An 18,308-nucleotide genomic window follows, 5' to 3' on the forward strand; every position below is an offset into this window, starting at 1 on the left:
CAGCTGCAGCGGCAGAAAAAGAAAGAACATTGAAATTTAGCTCTTATTTACTATGTGAGTGCATGCACACACATTTGTGTAGTTACTGAAATGTCCAAGTTAGCTACCCTAATTTCAGGCTATAGGTGTATAGGAAGACATTAGTGCAGGGTAGCCAATGGCTCTTAAACCCTCGGTAAGTTAAGGACTTCCCCTGCATGTGAGGACAGGCTCTGGCAGATTGAGCGGACGAGATCAATAGTGGGTCTAATGGTCAATAAGGCTGTTTCTGCACGTGATGTAGAGAGGAGTGAGGGGCAGATGGGGATGGTCAACCTGGGATGGTAGCCCATTTGGGAGAAGGAAAACTCTCATCCTAAATCTCCGCTGCCTTGCAGGAGGATATCTTTGGGAGAAGAAATGGCTAAGGAGTAAGATGGTTGGATGGTGCCTTGTACGCCTCCTTCCAGCAACTCTTGAAACCAAGCTGGTTCCAACATATTGCTCTGAGTCTGAGAGGGGAGTCTTGTCTGGGCAGCCCAGGACCTCTGTAAACACTGCCTAGGCTAATGCAACAGTCTGACTTCATCTGCTGAGGCTCACTCCATTGCCTCTTGAGACAGACGGATGCCAACAAGTGCAGAGGCAGCCTTAAAGTGGAGATTTTGAGAACTCAGTTGTGATGCTTTTTGGAAATTTCATCCTTCAGTGTCTCTTCTGACAATAAGGAGAAGGTCGGAAGCGTTTGCTTTAAGACAAACCACCGTTCCCTGTTATAACTCAGAGAAGCTTTATTTTCGAATTCTGGCTAGTTCACTAACTAGATTTTAAGCCTGTCTGGGTTTCAATTTGCCAAGAAGAAAGGAGAAATCCTTTCCCTTCTATCCTTTGTCAGCCTTCTTTGGTCAGAAATCACAATTTCCAAAGTCCATGTACTATGTATGTTGATCTCTCAACATTGATAAAACAAACATTATCATGAGGAAGCTAAAGTTTATTATAAAGACAAAGTGCGTTTGTGGTTTGTGATTTAAAAAGAAGGCTTTATCAGTAGCTAGTCTGGCTCCTATGAGCACGCCTTGAACTCTCTTTTTATCTAGAAAAGGGCAGAAGGAAGTCAACTATAAGAGAAGCCTGTGTGCAAGAAATAAATGAAGACTGGGGAGGGGGGCAAAATAGGAAGTTTAATGGTTATGGGAAGAAGCAAGAGATCTAGAAGAAAACAAATGATTGGTTGCGTATTTCTTGAAGTATAGAAATTCTTCTGCCCTCCACACGGTGCATAGCTAAACTTTGAAATTCACTCTCACAAAACATAGCGATGGCCACCAACGTGGATGGAGGACCAGTGGCAATTTCCCACATGCATGACAACTGTCCAACCTTTTGGTTTCTAATAATGTAACATTTAAACAAAATGTTTGTAAAATGTAAAAGTCTCAGTACTACTTTGAGAAGGAGGTTAAAAAAGTTGTTGTTATTATTATTATTATTATTATTATTATTATTATTATTATTATTATTACTGAACAGAACAACAACAACAAAGACTGTGAAGATTCAGAGAAATACCCATGTCCAGCAAGCTCAATAAGGGAAGAGGATGGTTATAACTCAGAGACCCATGTCTCAGCTTCAAAAAGAAAAGTAGCAAAAGAAGGCACACATTATTTTTCTTCTGTGAAAGTATCAAAGTTCAAATTACAAGGGTGACTCAAATTAAGGGGGAGCGCAGGAATATTTAAAGCAACAGGGATCCTTTAGGAAGCATTCTGCTGGGCGCAGAGACCAAAACTCTCTCCATCCCCCAACACAGGGTCTCGGCAAACCTTAAAATGAATTCCGTGATCACAGAATGGCCTGAAGACAGCTCTTGAGATGGAAGCAATTCTGAGTCATGAGTTTCTCCGTGATAATGATAATTAGACAACGCACACTGGGCTGCCTTAACCTGAATGGGTTTTCTGGAGACGGGAGATTAATTTGGGTTCTTTTCTGATACAAACTCAAAAGCACGAATGCCAGCTTCAAAAGCTAATACACTGATGAGACTCCCTTTCTTAGATACATCACATTCAATTTCTAGTGCAGGGATGGGGAATATTTCCCTTTCACCCTGTTGAGAACAACATTACTTGGAGGTAATCTGTCAGGGGCTCCTTGCCAGCAGTGGGTAGAGCCAAATCAAAATATAAGCTTGGCCACCTCTTAATCTTTCTCTTTCTGCCACCACATTTCCCTTTTCTTCCTCACCCATCAGACTGCGAGGGGAGGACCCGATTGCTCTTGCCAGAGTCTGAGCTGTCTGCATGCAGAGGGCTTAGGAAATTAGACTGAGGGCTGAAGGCTGCTCACCTTTACACTACTGCAATTAGCTGAGGAGAACCTCAAGCTGGTGAAAATGGCCTTTACGTCAACTAAATCTGGCACTTAAAATGTTTTGCCTTTGATCCTGAGCACTGCGCTGGTCTCCAAAGGGCTCGTTGCTAAGTAGAGAAGGGCAGATGAAGCAAAACAGGGACTGATGGGAACTGGGCATGCACATTCCTGGCAGCAGGTGCTGCTCTGCTTGGCTGGGATTCAGCAGCACTAGTTGCCCACAGAGTACTCCTATATTTTAATAGAGAAAGACAGATAGTCTCAAGAGACAGCTTGAATCAGCAAAATGGATTCAATAATTTTTTCATTGCTCACAGGAAAGTTTCCGAGCCTGCCATGCAACTCTGCTGAGCTGTGTCCAAATTTGGAATGCAGTACTCAAGTTATCCAAACTCTGGAGCTGTGTCCGGAAAGCAGCTTCCCCATGGCAGATTTAATGCTAAAGTCCTACTGCATGAGGGTGTGGCTGGCATAGTTCCTAGGTAACATGTACATTTTAGGTGCATTGATATTTAAAAGAATCTTGACAGGAAATGCCCAGAGTTTTGCCAGTGCACCTTGCTTTAAGACCTATACGGTCAACCCAGTATTTCAATTGACTTCAGCCTTTTCAGATGTAACATGGGACCACACAGTCTCCACTCCCCAGCTCTTTTGTGAACATAAGAAAAAGATCAGAAGCATGTCCTTTAAAACAAACCACAGTTCCCTGTTATATCGAAACTCAAGATGAACTGTGGTTTAAGATCCTGGATTGTGCACAAGCTGGATTTTCAACAAACCACTGGCTTATTTATGCAGCAGAAAGCCATGGTTTTCCCATTATGTCTGAGGCACATCTTCATCTGGACAATGGAAAGCATTGTGTAGGAGACTGATCTTAGGGATGGTAAGTCCTGACTCACAACTGGGTATTGTAATCCAACCTAAGGCGGGTCACACCACAACTGTCTCTTTTCAAATGGTTCTTAAGAATAAGACAAAGAAGCGATGCCAGATGTATGTGGAAAGAGAAGGTGAGAGTAGGAGCGAGAGAGAAGGAGAAATACTACGGAGAAATAAGAAAACACTGAAGAGAGAGCTCAACACAGGGTTTGTTTAAAAATTAGACATATGACCCTTGTTGTTGGTTGAGGTTAAATGTGGGTCCCAAGTCTGAAAAGGTTGGAAACTATCAACAATGGGATTGCTTCGCTCTGGCCTGTAGACTGTTGAAAGTCAAGTCAACCTAAATATTTGTTTCCAGCCCATTCCTCACCAAGTTGTACTCTAGGAGGCCTTGAGTTGAGACACTCCACTTTCTTTTTTAAAAAAAATTTTTTTTATTGGTTTTTCACATTTTATAAAGACATAACATACACAAAAAAGACAAAGACAAAAACATGCATAATTTCAAAAATCTTATTTTCTTAACCTTGTTTCTTGACTTCCCCCCACCCCCCTTCATGCATCCCAATTTCCATAATTATATCAGCAAGTTATTATGTCTGCTCTTTACCATCTTAATATAACACCTTTTAAAGAAAATTAGGTTCTTTCCTAAGTTGGACTCAAATTCCCTTCCATCGATTTCCCAAGTTGTATTAGATAAAAATCATATTAACTAAACCCAAAAATCAAGAGTGTTTTTAAAGTTCTGTTTTCCCTCTCCCTCCCATCCCCGGTTTCCGTCCCTTCCCAAATACATGTCCATAATAACAGTTCTTAGCCTGGGTTCCTCACGTCCGAGGCCTTCAAATCTCTTTCAGTCCCTCTCCGCCGGTCTTGTTGGAAGTCCTTTATGTTGGTCATCGAATCTCGAAGGAGTTCTGTCCCAATCAAATCAAGTTTTCTTCCCACAGGAGCACTTAAAAACAACTGCTGCAAAAGTTCCACAAACTCTTCATCTTCAAAGTGGGGGCCCCAGTTATATTTCTTCTTTATTTTAAATTCCTGTAATCCAAGTATTCCAGGGGCCTCCTCCTTCATCTTTCGCATCTTTCGCAGATTTGTAATCCATGTGATCCAAAGGTCTTCTTGCTTATACTCCACTGATATAACCTTCTGGTTGGTACTTTCCATGTGTACTTTCTCCTTTCCTTGTTTAGTCTTCCTCAATTCTTGAGATATCTCTTCCAATTCAGCTGCAGGTTCTTTCCCATTCAAGTCCTCAGTACATTCAACAGAGCTGCTTATTCCAGAAGTCAAGGTCATGAGTTGTTTATTCATAGCCAGACTCTGTTCTTGTAAAATTCCCACAAGATAGAACGTTCTTTCTATCTCAGCTAGTAACTTTCCATCCGCAGCCATTGTAATGTCTCAGAATTCCCCCTAGAGGGAATCTGGTTACTTAGTAATCTTTTTCCAACAGTCCTCAACCTCGTTGGTTTCTTTGTTATCAACCACTTTAATTCAATTGTATCACATTTAATCCAGAGAGATCTTAAGTAGCAAGCTTTTTCACTTTAAGTTGCCCGTTTGACAGCTTTGACAGCTGTCAAACTCCTTTCCTCTTCAACAGGCTCAGAGGCAGGACGCTCCCGGGCCCGGGGGGGGGGGGGTTGCACACAACAAGAAAAAAGCTTCTGAAATTCTACTCCTACACTCCAGCTCAAAACTTCTTTTATCAAATCGTGAAAGTTAATGTCTTTTTAACTCACCCCAAAAGGGTAGGCTCTCCAACTTAGTTCTCCTGCTATTGCTTTAAATCTTCTGCAGGAGGGGGGGGGTGCGGACTTCCCTTTAACACATCCCCCGGCCGTATCAAATTCAAAAATAGATATTTTAGAGTCCAAATTCCCATCTACTCACGGGTTGCTTCTTTTCAGGTCCGAATTTGAGGAAAAAAGTCAGCGCTCATCAGCCATGGCACACGGCTCCGCTCCGCTGGGATAGCGGTCTACTCCCAGCACCACGCCGCTCTCCGTACCCTTTCCGAAGCCTTTAAAAAGGCTCTTCGTGGGTCGGGGAGGGCGCTTAAGGTGCCCACCGAGTCACCAGGTCCGCAGGCATCCGCGCCTGCGGTTTTTGAGGGTCTCCGCGTCGCCGTCGCGGTAAGACCCGTCCCCAGCGGAGCCGATTCCCTCCGGAGCTCGGAGGGAATCCGCCATTAGCTGTTCGCGCCAACCCGGAAGTCCGACACTCCACTTTCTCCCATTGTTGTCTACATATTTTCATACAGAATCAAAATGGAAGACAGCATTTTGTGTTTGGTAATTGTTTTTATTCTTTTCAATAAAGTTTGTAAAGGAAAAAAAATAAAAAGTGGGGAAACTTTGTCTCGGCACCCTAAAGGCTGCAATCAGGGCTTAATTTTGAACCAGACAGAGATATCCCAGCTTCACAGTGTATTTTCAGTGCCAGTGTCTATAACGTCTGTCAACAAGAGAGGTGTTGAAGCTTATATCCTTAGCAATAGTAAAGAAATGCCATCAGTGTTATAACTCCTTTTCTGAATGCATTCCCAGCCAGGCATCCACCCTGAAGCCTCAATTTGTAGCAGCTCTGCTGCTGCCAAACCACTGAGAGACTGCATGGGCCTCCCCATCTGATCAGTAGCCTGCTGGGAAGATGTGTGGTGGTGAGAACCATGGAATGGGATATTCATATACCTTCCAGGTACATGAGAATACATCACAGCAAAGCAGCTCCCACACTGCAAAAGGGGCCTATACCTAATCCAGTTCCTCCCCCTCACCTCCATAGCCTGCAGCCTTCCCTCTCTGCCAATGAATTCTCAAGCAACTCAGAAGGAGTATATTATCTGGATAAATCGAGCAATCTCGCACTTCCACAGGCTTCCACGCAGGTTGCCTACAAATGCACGCTCGTTTGAAAGGAAGAGAAAAGACTCCTGGAGGGAAAGCCAAAAGCTGAAGGCCTGGGGAAATAAGACTGGTGTGTGGGGCGATGTAACAGATTCTTTGCCCAGCCCATGGAAAAAGCCTGTTCCCATCAGGCCACTGATGATGTGGAATGTCTCATTACAGGCAACAAAACTGTCTCAGCCTGCCAAGGTCAAAAAGTAGGACAAAGAAAGAGGGGGCATGTGGAAGGGTAATGGCAGAGGGCAGGAAGCAAGAAAAGGCTTGTGGCATGTGCAATTGTATACTGTTGAGTTGTTTTGCAGCAGCCTCAGATGCACCGAGAGCAGCAATAAACCAAAGTGAGATCATTTCATAGGCTGTGAGGGGTGGAGAAAAATCCAAGTGTGAGAAGGAGGCAGAGTTGAGGGCCAGAACACTGGTAAAGATATGGCCAGGGCAATGACTAGGCCCAGTCTCTCCCACCCACCCCATGACCCTGCCCAGCCAAAATGCCCCCAACATCCATTGTGGCACAGTAGGTCCCAGGACTGAGTAAGAGGATAAGCAGTGACTGTGGCAAACACATTGCGACTCCTTTCTCCCCACTGCTCTAGTCCAAGGGAGGCCCTAGGCTGGTTTGAAGAGTTCTGGGAGAAAATGGGGGCCCTTCTGGCCATGTCGGAAGAAAGCAACCCACATTGGAGCTACAGAACAGAAACCAGTTGGTAGAGGGGTCACTAAAGAGCTTAGGAACATAGGAGCCCTGTTGAATCAGACTAAAGGCCTACCTGGTCTAGCATCTTGTTTCCCACAAAGCCCAACAAAATGCCTATGGAAAACCCACAGGCGGGACATGAGTGCCACCACCCTCTTCTGCTGTGGCTCCCCAGTGACTGGCATCAAGTAGCATACACAGAGATACCCCTAAAGATTTCCTCCCCACAGTGCTCATCTGTGCAATGGGAAAGGCCATAGCAAAGTGGGTAGAGCATCTGTTTTTGCATACAGAAGGTCTGAGGTTCAATCCCAAACCATACTGAAGAACTCATGATTAAGATTTCAAGAGGCTAGATCAGGCTTCCTCAACCTTGGTTTTTGGCCTACAACTCCCATGACCCCTAGCTAGCAGGACCAGTGGTCAGGGATGATGGGAACTGTAGTCTCAAAACATCTAGAGGGCCAAGGTTGAGGAAGCCTGGGCTAAATGGCCACATGACAAATGTTTCATGCAGCCCCAGCTAACTAAAGATCAGTGTTGGAAGCTACTCATAGGAAGAGGCACACTTCCTTGTGCAGAATCCACCCAGCTCAGTACTGCCTACACTGACTGACAGCAGCTCCCCAGGGTTTCAAGGAGGAGATTTCTTTTCAGCTCCATCTGGAGATGTCAGGGGCTGGATCTGGCATTCTGCATGACAAGCATGTGCTGTACCCAAACGCACCTCCCTCAAATCCCTTTTATCTGACCTGTTATTTAATCCATCCCTACCCCCCACCCCAATGCTATCTGACGACTTGCTGCCTGACAGATACCCTGGCTACACATGGCCAGAATGCCCTTGCAGGCTCCAGCCTAGAACGGCACCCCTCTGAAGTTGGGATAAGGGGCGGGGGGGGGGAATGCAAGTTGGTTATTAATTTTAACCAAGTCAAGGTGTGCCTAGTTTGCTCCTGTGAGACCATGGCTCACCCAGTGGGCCATCCCCAGCTGTATGCGCTCACCGCTTGGCAGAGGAAACACATGCCTCGGTGATCCAGATTTGGCATTTCCACCAGGACAGCCCCCCTTCTCTAATTACATCTTTAGATTGTCTTTCCCTTGCCACTTCCTGTTCCCAATTGCAGCTGTGAAATATGCTAATCCACTGCTTACACCATGAGAAACAAGAGAGCTAATAATAACCTGAAAGTTTTCAAAGCGCGCACACAGAAAAGTGTAGTTTTCAGCATCTCACCCTTCCTAGTGCAGCTGCCATCCCACACTGGCTGACCCCATGTGCTGTGTGACAACTGGCTGGGACCAGCCTGTTTACTTTGTGCTCACTATGGCCTCCCCTACTAGGAATCCTTTAGTGCTTGAATGGCAAGTGCCCACTCTCTGTTTCAAAAAACACAGCTCAAGTGAGATCACCCCTCTTCTTTGGACCAGCTGGTGTCAGAAAAATGCAGATCCTTTAAAGTTACACAGAATTCTTTGTTTGGGATAAACATCAAGGGGGGGGTGCAGGAAAAAAAATACTCTCTGCCTTTGAAGTGCATCATAGTACAGTGGTACCTTGGGTTAAGAACAAAATTCGTTCCGGAGGTCCGTTCTTAACCTGAAGCACCACTTTAGCTAATGGGGCCTCCTGCTGCCGCTGCGCCGCCAGAGCGCGATTTCTGTTCTCATCCTGAAGCAAAGTTCTTAACCTGAGGTACTATTCCTGGGTTAGCGGAGTCTGTAACCTGAAGCGTATGTAACCTGAAACGTATGTAACCCGAGGTACCACTATATTTCTCAGTGTAATGCTATGTCTGCATATTATCAGTTTCAGCTTGATGAGGATGGGGCCAGCCAGCACAAGAGATTATGCTGTCTTAAAAGGTGAACTGACTTCCACTGCTGTCTCCTCTTGCCCTTCTTTAGTTTTTGCTGATGTGTGAGCAGAGGCCACTCAGACAGTTCTAGGCACTCTGGGGCCCTTCTCACCCCACAGTACAGTCGTACCTTGGTTTTCGAACAGCTCAGTTCACAAACAACTTGGAACTCGAACGTTGCAAACCCGGAAGTGGGTGCTCCAGTTTGTGAGCTTTGCCTCGAAGCCAAACGTCCAGCGCGGCTTCCGATTGGCGGCAGGACGCTCCTGCAGCCAATTGGAAGCTACACCTTGGTTTCTGAATGTTTCAGAAGTCAAAATGACTTCCAGAATGTATTCTGTTTGAAAACCAAGGTGTGACTGTATGTCTCTTGGAGGAAGGGTCCTTCCTCAGAGTGAGGCACTGTGAGGGAGGCAGTTTTGGAGAGCCCATGAGCCACTGCTCTGAAGTGGTATCAAAGGTTCCACATTTTACTCTTGGCAATGGCAAATACTATTAAAGTTTAAACACTTGTAAATTATGGAAGTTTAAACAGGTGCTCTCACAGAGCCAACCACTCAGCCCGATCCATTGCAATTAGGCAAAGGACTCACCTTGTCTAATAGGAGGGCTGGCCCCATATGTGAAAATCTGTCAAACTCAAAAGCTTGTTTTCATCAATTTCAACCATAGTTAAGTTTCAAAAGAGGTTCTATTGTCTGCACTGCATTCCTTGATCTAGAGGTCTCTTTTAAAAGTATCACTCTTTGCATTTAAGATGTAAGGGAAAGACCTGGCATTTTACTGAAGGGGCTTTAGATCAAGGGAGGAACCCAGCCAGGTCTGTGCATTTATGGGTATAACCTACTTGTGTGATGGTTAAGCCTCAGATCATTCTTGTGGGTTCTCTCCCTCTTCATTAATTTTCAACATGTTCCCTTGAGGGTTTTGCAGTTGTATGTTCACTGCGCTAATAGCACCCGCATGCAAATAATCTTGGATTGCACTTTCTATTGTGTCTCACCCTAGTGATCACTTTGAATTTTCACAAGTGCACAAAGTAACACCAAAAAGCTGCAACCTGCTCCACAAAGCTCACCTTTAGAACCAAAGTGTGTGTCCAAGTGTATGTGCACCCACACTAAAGTCTCACTAGGCTCCTCCAAAAATAGATAATCACAATGTCCGATTCACACAATTTTTATCAGAATTTTTTGAGCATGGTAAGTTGGAGCAGGAATTGTATCATTCTTCAGACTAGTACAAATTGCAGTATGTTGTATGCTGCAACATCTGTGTCAACTTCAAGTAAGGCATGGATCAATGGAAGACTCAACTACAGCTGTTATGTACTTTTACTGTAATATATTAGGAGGATAGGAAACATTCCTTTACATTAAAGCTGCACCTGCTATACAGTGAATCAGAGATCATACAGAGTCATTTAAGACCTTTAAGGATCCCCAGGTACAGATTTCCTCTGAAGTGTAAAGCAAGGGGATAGATGGAGGCTGTAGGACCTTCCACTGCTTTTTCTAAAAGAACAAGAACAACATTTAGATTGCCAACTCAGAATGGACAACTTAGAACCCTATACCACCCAGACCTGCTGGTGCAACCTAGCCAGATGGGTGGGGTACAAATATAACAACAACAACAACAAATTTGCCTTTGGAGACTGTGTGGTCCAGGACTTGAATGCAGCTTGATTAATGAGGAAGCATGAAACACAGGTGCTTTGTGCAAACTATGACTGCACTCCCAGCTGCACTCAAATTCTGCAAGCAGGTTGGATAACCCTTACCTCCAACTATTCTTAATTTGTACCCTCCACTCCAGGGGTCAGCAAAGTTTTTTTGGCTTGGGCCGGTTCACGGTCCTGCAGACGCCGCAATGGGCAAATGCTATTTCCGGCACTCCTTCCAGTGCGGAGGAGGTGTGCGCAGCTTCCCATTGGCTGCAGGAGCTTCCTGCAGCCAATGGGAAGCCGGCCAGCATCGTGGAAGGTGGTCCCTGCTCTCCTTCATGCTGGTTTAGCGTGGCGCACGGGAGCCAACAGAGTGGGTGTTGGGGGTCCCCAAGTGGACGGGGGGTTCCATGGGCCAGTTAAACAACCCCCATGGGCTGCTTGTGGCCCATGGGCCTTAGGTTGCTGATGCCTGCTCTACTCTATGTATTTTACCTTTATATCAACATCAGAAATAATTTAAAACATCAGAGGTATCACTCAGATTGGATATAGGAATCACACCACTCTTTAATGTTTCTGGACCCTGGCCTTCCACATCCTTGTTTCCTCCAGGTGTTGTTGGACCCTGGCCTTCCATTAGTCCTTACCATTGACCATGCTGACTTGGACTGATGCGAGTGGTAGTTCAACATCACCTGGAGGGAACCAGGTTGGGGAAGACCATTGCATTTTGCATGTCCAAGTTTTAATGCCAGGCAAAAGAACTCAAAAGGGCAAGCATGCAGGCAAAAGAATACAGTGAAGGGAGATGTGCCACATTGCCAGCAATGGTGCATGCATCCCTTTGAGACATTACAGAAGTCATATTTTTGATGGTTTCACATCACATCTCAAATAGTGGGATAATCCCAATAAGGAATTTAGGTCAGTGACTGAGATCCAATTCACACTGGATTCACAGCAGCTGCTCTATTAGTTTGGCCTATTGCAGCTCCCTGCTCAAGGTGGCTGGTAGATCTGGAGGGGGTTTATTCTCTTAAGCCTCCGAGGTGTATTCTCTTAAAGATTTTACTTCCTTTACTGCCCGTGGAGAGATGGGAGGAAACAATCCCACACAGGACCACATTTCTTTCCTACAGGAGAACGGACGATTTTGGCGATGAGTCATGCAACTTTTTAACTTCAAACAAGAAGTGGCTGCCATGGACCGAAGAGAAGGGGAGTGAAGCAGTCATCGCAAGTTTGGCGTTTGTGTGGAACAGCCTTGTTCTTTGTTATTGTGTTTGGAATCTTGATGTACTGTATTTAGAGGGTCTTTTGACACCCATGCTAAAAAAAACAACCCCAACCTTTTTTTTTTACTTGACAGACATCGCACAATGCAAGATCATTTTACATAGATGAGCCCAGCAGATGATTTCCCACTCTACCCAACAGTGTGAACCGTATGTCTCTTCTGAATTTGTCTAGCAAATTATCTTTGCAACTGGGGAGTGGGGTAGGGGTAGCCTTTGCTGCCAAGCTGTCTAATTTGTATGCAGATTATTGGTCCCTGGCAGATGATTTATATACGCGAGCCTAACTATGCAGATCCAAGACATTTGAACTTGAACTCCTTATTAACTGACACAGCCACTCAAAACCCAGGAACAGTTTCAAGCAAGAGGCCAGCTTTCTCCAGGCCTCCATTTATTTCCCTACTGGGGCAATACATCTCCTTACCTTCCACTGGTGAGGTCTTCAATCTCTTGCAAATATTATGTACACCCCCATAGGTGTCGTTTATCCGGTTCACAGCCTCTCCACTGCGAAGTTCCATGAGGTTCCGCAGATCCATAACAGAGCAACCAAAGTCCCCCTCATGGTTGCCCTCAACCACAGAGTTCCCAGGGTGGTGATCAGCAGAGTTGTTCGTCATCTTGACAAAAGCAGAGTTGGTTCAAGCAGAGAGCAGCACAAGAAATGTTGTCTGCAACTTTTTCACTTCTGTGTCTCTTTCCTCAACGGAAACAGAGCAGGTAATGTAAACCTCTGAGCTCCACGCAGAAAGCAGCCCAGTTCTGTGGCCTGTATGGCACCACAAGCAACGCCTCTGGGGGAAACGGAGGATCCTGGGTTAGAGGGGAGGGCTGGCAAGGGGGTGGGGATACCAACACTTCCTTTTGCAGTTCCCCAGGTAAAGCTGGTGAGCCTAGCCAAGCCCAACTTCTTCCGATGAAGGTGTAAACAGGATGCACATGTTACCGTGGAAGCAACCTTAGCAACAGCCAGTGTGCATCTCCCAGAGAAAGAGATGGGCTCCCTGGATACTGTCTTCAACTGAAACTGCAAGACAAGGAAACAAAAATTATAAGTTAATAAGAGACCCAAGAGGACAGTTTATATACACATGGGTGCAGCAGAGGCAATGGGAAGTATCCATTCTGGGAATGAAATTGCAAGGGATGCAGCCAAGTTTAAAGATTGTCCCAGATATTGTGCTGCTCTTCAGAGCAGCTCTGAATGCATTTAATGATGTTTTTGCTGCCTTTCCATTCACAAGAGTGCTAAAATAATAATAATACACAATTATAAATAACAATGCACTGCAAAAAAAAAAAAAAAACACAACCTTTTGGAAATCAGATGTACCAAGGCTAGCCTTTTTTGTTTGTTTGTTGAAGCCCCATAAGATGATGTGCTCAATTCAAACAGATTTGCAAATTCTTGGCCTCAGAGAGGAAAATACAAAGAAGACAAGAAAAGGTTACAAAATGGCAGGGAAGTGATACAAAGGAAGGGAGTTTCTAACTGACTTTACTGCTTTTTACATTAAAAGGCTGCAAGCGGATCCTCCAGGGAAATTCCCAACCTTAACAGGACAAAAAGGCATATGCCATAAAGAACAACCACCTAAGGACACAAAAGCACGATGGCTTCAGCCCTTGTGGCTTCTCAGCAGTGCTATTGAGCAGAAGAACCAAACTTTAAGGACTAGTGCCTGAGGCTGCTTTTTCCTCTCCTTCCTCCCCATCCCTTTTTCCTAGTGCGTCATGTCTTTTATAAGCCACTCTGGTGGCCTTTTCAGCTAAAGGGTGAGGTTAAGATGCTTTAAATAAATATAATAAAAACTGCTTTGGAAAGTAGTCTCTCCCCACCCTCGCCCCGCCCCCAGCCACTATGAAGGGAAAAACCAAGGGCTCAGCCTCCCTTCACCCCTGTTCCACTCTTGCAGGGAGGAATTTACAGCTCCTGTGTTGGTGGAGTGGAGGAAATGCCCCCCTCCGCAGGAAAGCAGATTTTGAGAAACTTCCCAACAGTATGACCAGCTCCCTGTTGCAGGAAGCAGTGGGCTCTCCTTCACTGGATGCATTTAAGCAGAGGTTGGCTGGACGTTTGTCAGGGGTGCTGCATCTTCATCCCGCACTGCAGATCTTGCAAAGAGCACGGGGTTGGGCTTGATGGCCTTAGAGGTCCTTCTTAGGGCTATGATTAACTCTGATCTTGCTTTGGTGTGCAGGGATGAGCCCAATCTATAGCTGCCAGCAATATTCTTCGACTTGACATGGAAGTGTGCATCCAGACTCCCATCAGATTTTGTGTGTTTGGGCAGGGGTAATAGATCTGTTTTGACCCCCAATAATATGCTACAAGAGTAGAGAGATTTTCTATCAGTAGATGACCTTTCCTACTCTGTGCATACAGATATTGATATACAGATGCTAGGCAGCAGAACTGCATTTTAATGAATGACACAATATTAAATGATGGACAAGAGTGGAAGGAAAATTTGCTGTTCTGTTAATTCCGCAATTCCTTTGGGGCTCTATTTTCTGGACCCAGAGCTATATCTTAATGGAAAACTATTTAAGGTCACTGGGTTTGGCCTCTCAGGCCTAACTAGCTTGTGTCCTCGCCATACACACTGTACAAAATCAACACAAAAGTCTGCTGCAAGCCAACATCATCCATCGGAGACATTTCTTAACCGTGAATGCCTACTGGACATCTTCCCTCCTTTCACAGAAACAAGGACCCAGCCCTAAGCCTTTCTTTCACTTTAGAAATACAACCCAAAATGCTGGATGTTAGGAAGCAGCAACAGGGAGAAAACACCTCTGAAATCCAGCCTTCCAGATGTTGTAAGAGAAAAGTCCTTTTCAGAACAGTGCTCACAGGCTCCAATAGAGGCTTCATCCCTGCGCAGTACATGCGACAGTCAGAGGGCAGGGCTGGTCGGGGCAGGGCTACACAATGCAGTCCTGCTTCCCCCTTGTACACTGGGGGAGCTTGTGACCACTACCCCTGAAAAGTCTTCAATGGAATGTAGTAGATCCATTTCTTTAAAACTGGGGTTTACCCCAGCTGCATATAAAGTGGGTTGAGGGTCCAGGTTTTAGAGCAAAAGGGGATAACTTGATTCTGGAGCTGGGAGCTCCAGCTGAAGGAAATGTGACATCCAGTTGGAGGCTGCAGTGGGTGGGAGGACAGGATTGAGCCCATTGCACCTGTGTGCCGTTTTTGCACTAAAATCTTACTTGATAAGTGATTCTGGCATATCCAAGTTTAAAAAAAACGGGTCTGCTGCTGTCACACACAATTTGGGCCAGAAAAAGTAGCTGTGCTTTCTGACCCAACTTACTGATTTTCTCCTAATGGAGAAGCAGCTTTCCGTGAAATTGTTTAAATAAGGACTTTGCCCTGGCACTGCATTTTGCACTCTAGCTAAGTTTGACTTTTAGCTAAATTGCCATGGTGTGTGTGTGCGTGCATGTTCTGGTTTCCCACTGCATGTAACGGGCTTCTCTTCCACTCTGAATGCTTACCATGAACTTAGTGATCAATTTGCCTTGCACAGATTCACATCTGAACCATGGGCAACACGGACCATGCAACACCTTGATGTTCAATGTGGCAACAGACACTCAGGCTGGGAGTGGCAACCCTTTACACTTTATGGGTTATGTAGCAGGCTGTCTTATACCAAGTGAGACCAAACTGACCCATCTAATTCAGTACCAGCTACAGTATAGTGGCTGGCAATGGCTCTCCAGGGTTTCAGACATGGGTCTTTCTCAGCCCTGTCTGAAGATGCTGGCAGATGATCTACTAATGAGTTACAACCCTTCCCTATTGGTTGTATCCAATGCTAGTTCTACCCAAAGTAGAACCATTGAAATTAATAAGCCTAAGTGAGGCACGCTCATAAACTTCAGTGGGTCTATTCTGAGAAGAACAAACATTGGATACAACCCTACGTCTCACTGGTCCCCCAACTCACTTTGACCATCTCTCACTGTTCAAACAGAGGTTGGGAAGGGAATCTGGTTTTCTTAGCTCAGGTTTGTAAATCTCCTGGGTATGCATAATCTACTACAGAACAGACCTTTCCCTGAAGAAACAAGCAACATAAGAAGTCATTAACTTCATTCAAAACATTAAGACCAAAAATAACAACTTCTACAGCCATCTGAGTTAAGGAACGTGTACTGTTATCTTGCAAGAGCCAGAGCCTTACAGTTTGTGATTCTGAACTAGACATCAGGGACATTGCATGAGCTAATAAGCAGCTTCCACCACATACCGGAGCACCCAGTCTTGGCAAATGACAATCTGCCTTAAAGGAAATCGCCAGTTGCATAAGGATAGAAAAAGGAAAACTGTAACAGATGGACATTGCAGGAACCGAGGCGGGGATATGGAAGTGTTCAAAGGACAAACTGTTACTCTCCCTAGTCACATCCTCCTCAGCCTTGATAACAGGGCCAGTTGCATCCTTCGCTGAGAATCTCCAGCTTCAATAAGAGTGAATTCCTCAACCCATATATATGGGGGGATTTGGCTGTGCTATTCAGCCCCAGAGCATTTTTCTAGGCTGCCAAGTAAAGTTGCGACTACAGTATTCTCAGCCCAAGACCCCACCACTCTGTGACACTAACTATACATTGCACCTATGTGCACCCAAGGGCCAAACTAGGAGTAATGAAACTGAATGAATGAAGATCTGCTCTCTGAATTTTTGCAACAGCAACTGCGGGTGGGGGCGGTGGCAGCGGCAGGAAGGTGATCCAGTTCAGGATCCTGGTGCTGGCAACAAAGGCTCAACCCTTTCCCCATGCTGTTTTCCCAATGCAACCCCCCCCCCAACAGCTGCCACTTGCACCATTAGGGGAAAAAATAAATGTGTGTACACATGTATGCCTTTCTCCACAGGGCAAATAGCAGCTTTGAGGGGAAAATTTTAACTGGCAAATGGCATGGTGAAAAGGTGCCACAGTTCCAGTCTGGATTGCTTCCTCTAGCTGGTGGCTCCTATTTGCAAAGCAGAAATGCATTCATTTGTTATCGGGTTTGGTTCACCCCTGAGCCCTAACATTTCCTTTGGAAGAAAGAAAATTTAAAACAGAGGTGACTGTTGTACTTTGCTTACTTTTTATTTATTTAAAAAATGTACAATTATTTACACCCATCAATGTTTCCTTTCTCATACCAACACAAGCCTTTTGCCACTTGCCATTTCTTTGCTCCCAATTCCTTTCCCCGTGTGGCTTTTCCCACTAGCAGCATTCCAAACACTTGTTATAAATATTGTGTGTAGCAAGCCAACCCCTTTAATTCTCTGACCCGGTGTGCTCTAGTGGCTAGTGCTGAGCTCAGAGTTCAAATCTCCAGGTAGCCATGAAAATCACAGGGTGACCTTGGTCTATCAACTCAAACTGCCTCACAGGTTTGCCATGCAGAGATAAAATTGGTGTGTGGGTGTGGGTGGGTGTGGCGGGTGGGGTGGGGAGATAGACCCATGCATGCCTCCCTGAGCAACTTGGAGGTGGGGGGGAATGTTACAGATAAATAACTATTATGCTAGTGCAGCAGCCAGCAGGACCATTGATCCCTTGTGCTGACCATATAGTAGCTTATGTTCCAATTTAAACACAAAGCTGACTGTGTGGCATGTTACACAGGTAAGCAGTTGTAGCTTTCCTTACTGTGGTTTTATAGTTTGTTGCAAGTTGTTCAGAGTGGCTGGGGCAACCCAGTCAAATGGGTGGCATATTATTATTATTATTATTATTATTATTATTATTATTATTATTATTATTAAAATTGGGTCTCAGCTGCAATTTAAGAGAGGCAGAGATCAAAAAGGGTTCTGAGTGATGAGGAGAAATACTGGTTAGGAGGCAATGTGGTTCTGGTACCCACAGATAAAAAGTCACAGGGTCTTGCAGCATTGTGATATGAAGCTGGAGACGCAGGTAGGAAAAACAGTAATAACAACAACTGTGCTGGAAAGATAGTGAAGCTCACTAAGAGATTTGCTGCCTTTTTCTCTGGCAGGGCCCCTATGCTTTTAACAGGTGCTTTCAGGAGTAGCTGGCGAGGAGGTGTTTGAGAGGTGGAAATTGAACTGCTGCAATTCCAGATCACGGGAATGCTGTGATGAAGAAAGCTTCACCTGCTGAACTGCTGCCTGCAGTTGTCAAGGGCTCATGACTAGAGCAGGCAATGCTGAGGCAGTGTGAGGTGGCCAAGTAGATTGTGCCTGTCTCTCCCCAAGATGCAACCATACTTATTAAGAAAGTTTATACGGTGAGAGAGGACACCAGAAAACCTCAAGCACAGGAAAAACTGTTGCAGCAGTCGAGAATTCTCTAGACAGCCTGAAAAGGTAATTTCGACATGTGTCATCACAATTCATCTCAGACAAAGCTCCGTCTCCGGGCCTGTTGGAACAATTTCAGTACATATCCGAAAAGGGATGCCCAACTTGCAGCTCACCCTGAATCAAAAAGGCAATCTTGGAAAAAACAATGGTTTGGGAAGATCTCTTTAAGGTATGGGGGGAGCACAGTAGACTGATAGCTTGGGAAAGATAGAAAACCTCTCAAACAGATCCTTGATAAAAACAGGTTCCTGTCTAACCTGGAGCAGCAAATGCA

General features: G+C 45.2%; 1 protein-coding gene across 9 annotated transcripts in view; it reads right to left on the reverse strand.

The window, feature by feature from the left end:
- The window catches only part of ATP2B4 (ATPase plasma membrane Ca2+ transporting 4), a 165,783-nt gene that overhangs the window by 74,589 nt on the left and 72,886 nt on the right, over nt 1-18,308 (reverse strand). For all 9 annotated transcript variants that reach the window (XM_081193408.1, XM_081193403.1, XM_081193411.1 and 6 more), the window contains exon 2: nt 12,112-12,714. In XM_081193408.1, the coding sequence (XP_081049534.1) occupies nt 12,112-12,307 (196 nt within the window). In that variant the 5' untranslated portion in view covers nt 12,308-12,714. The remainder of the gene's footprint in view (nt 1-12,111; nt 12,715-18,308) is intronic.

Source organism: Podarcis bocagei (genome assembly GCF_964188305.1).
Source record: "Podarcis bocagei genome assembly, chromosome: 5".
Classification (NCBI taxonomy): Eukaryota; Metazoa; Chordata; class Lepidosauria; order Squamata; family Lacertidae; genus Podarcis; species Podarcis bocagei.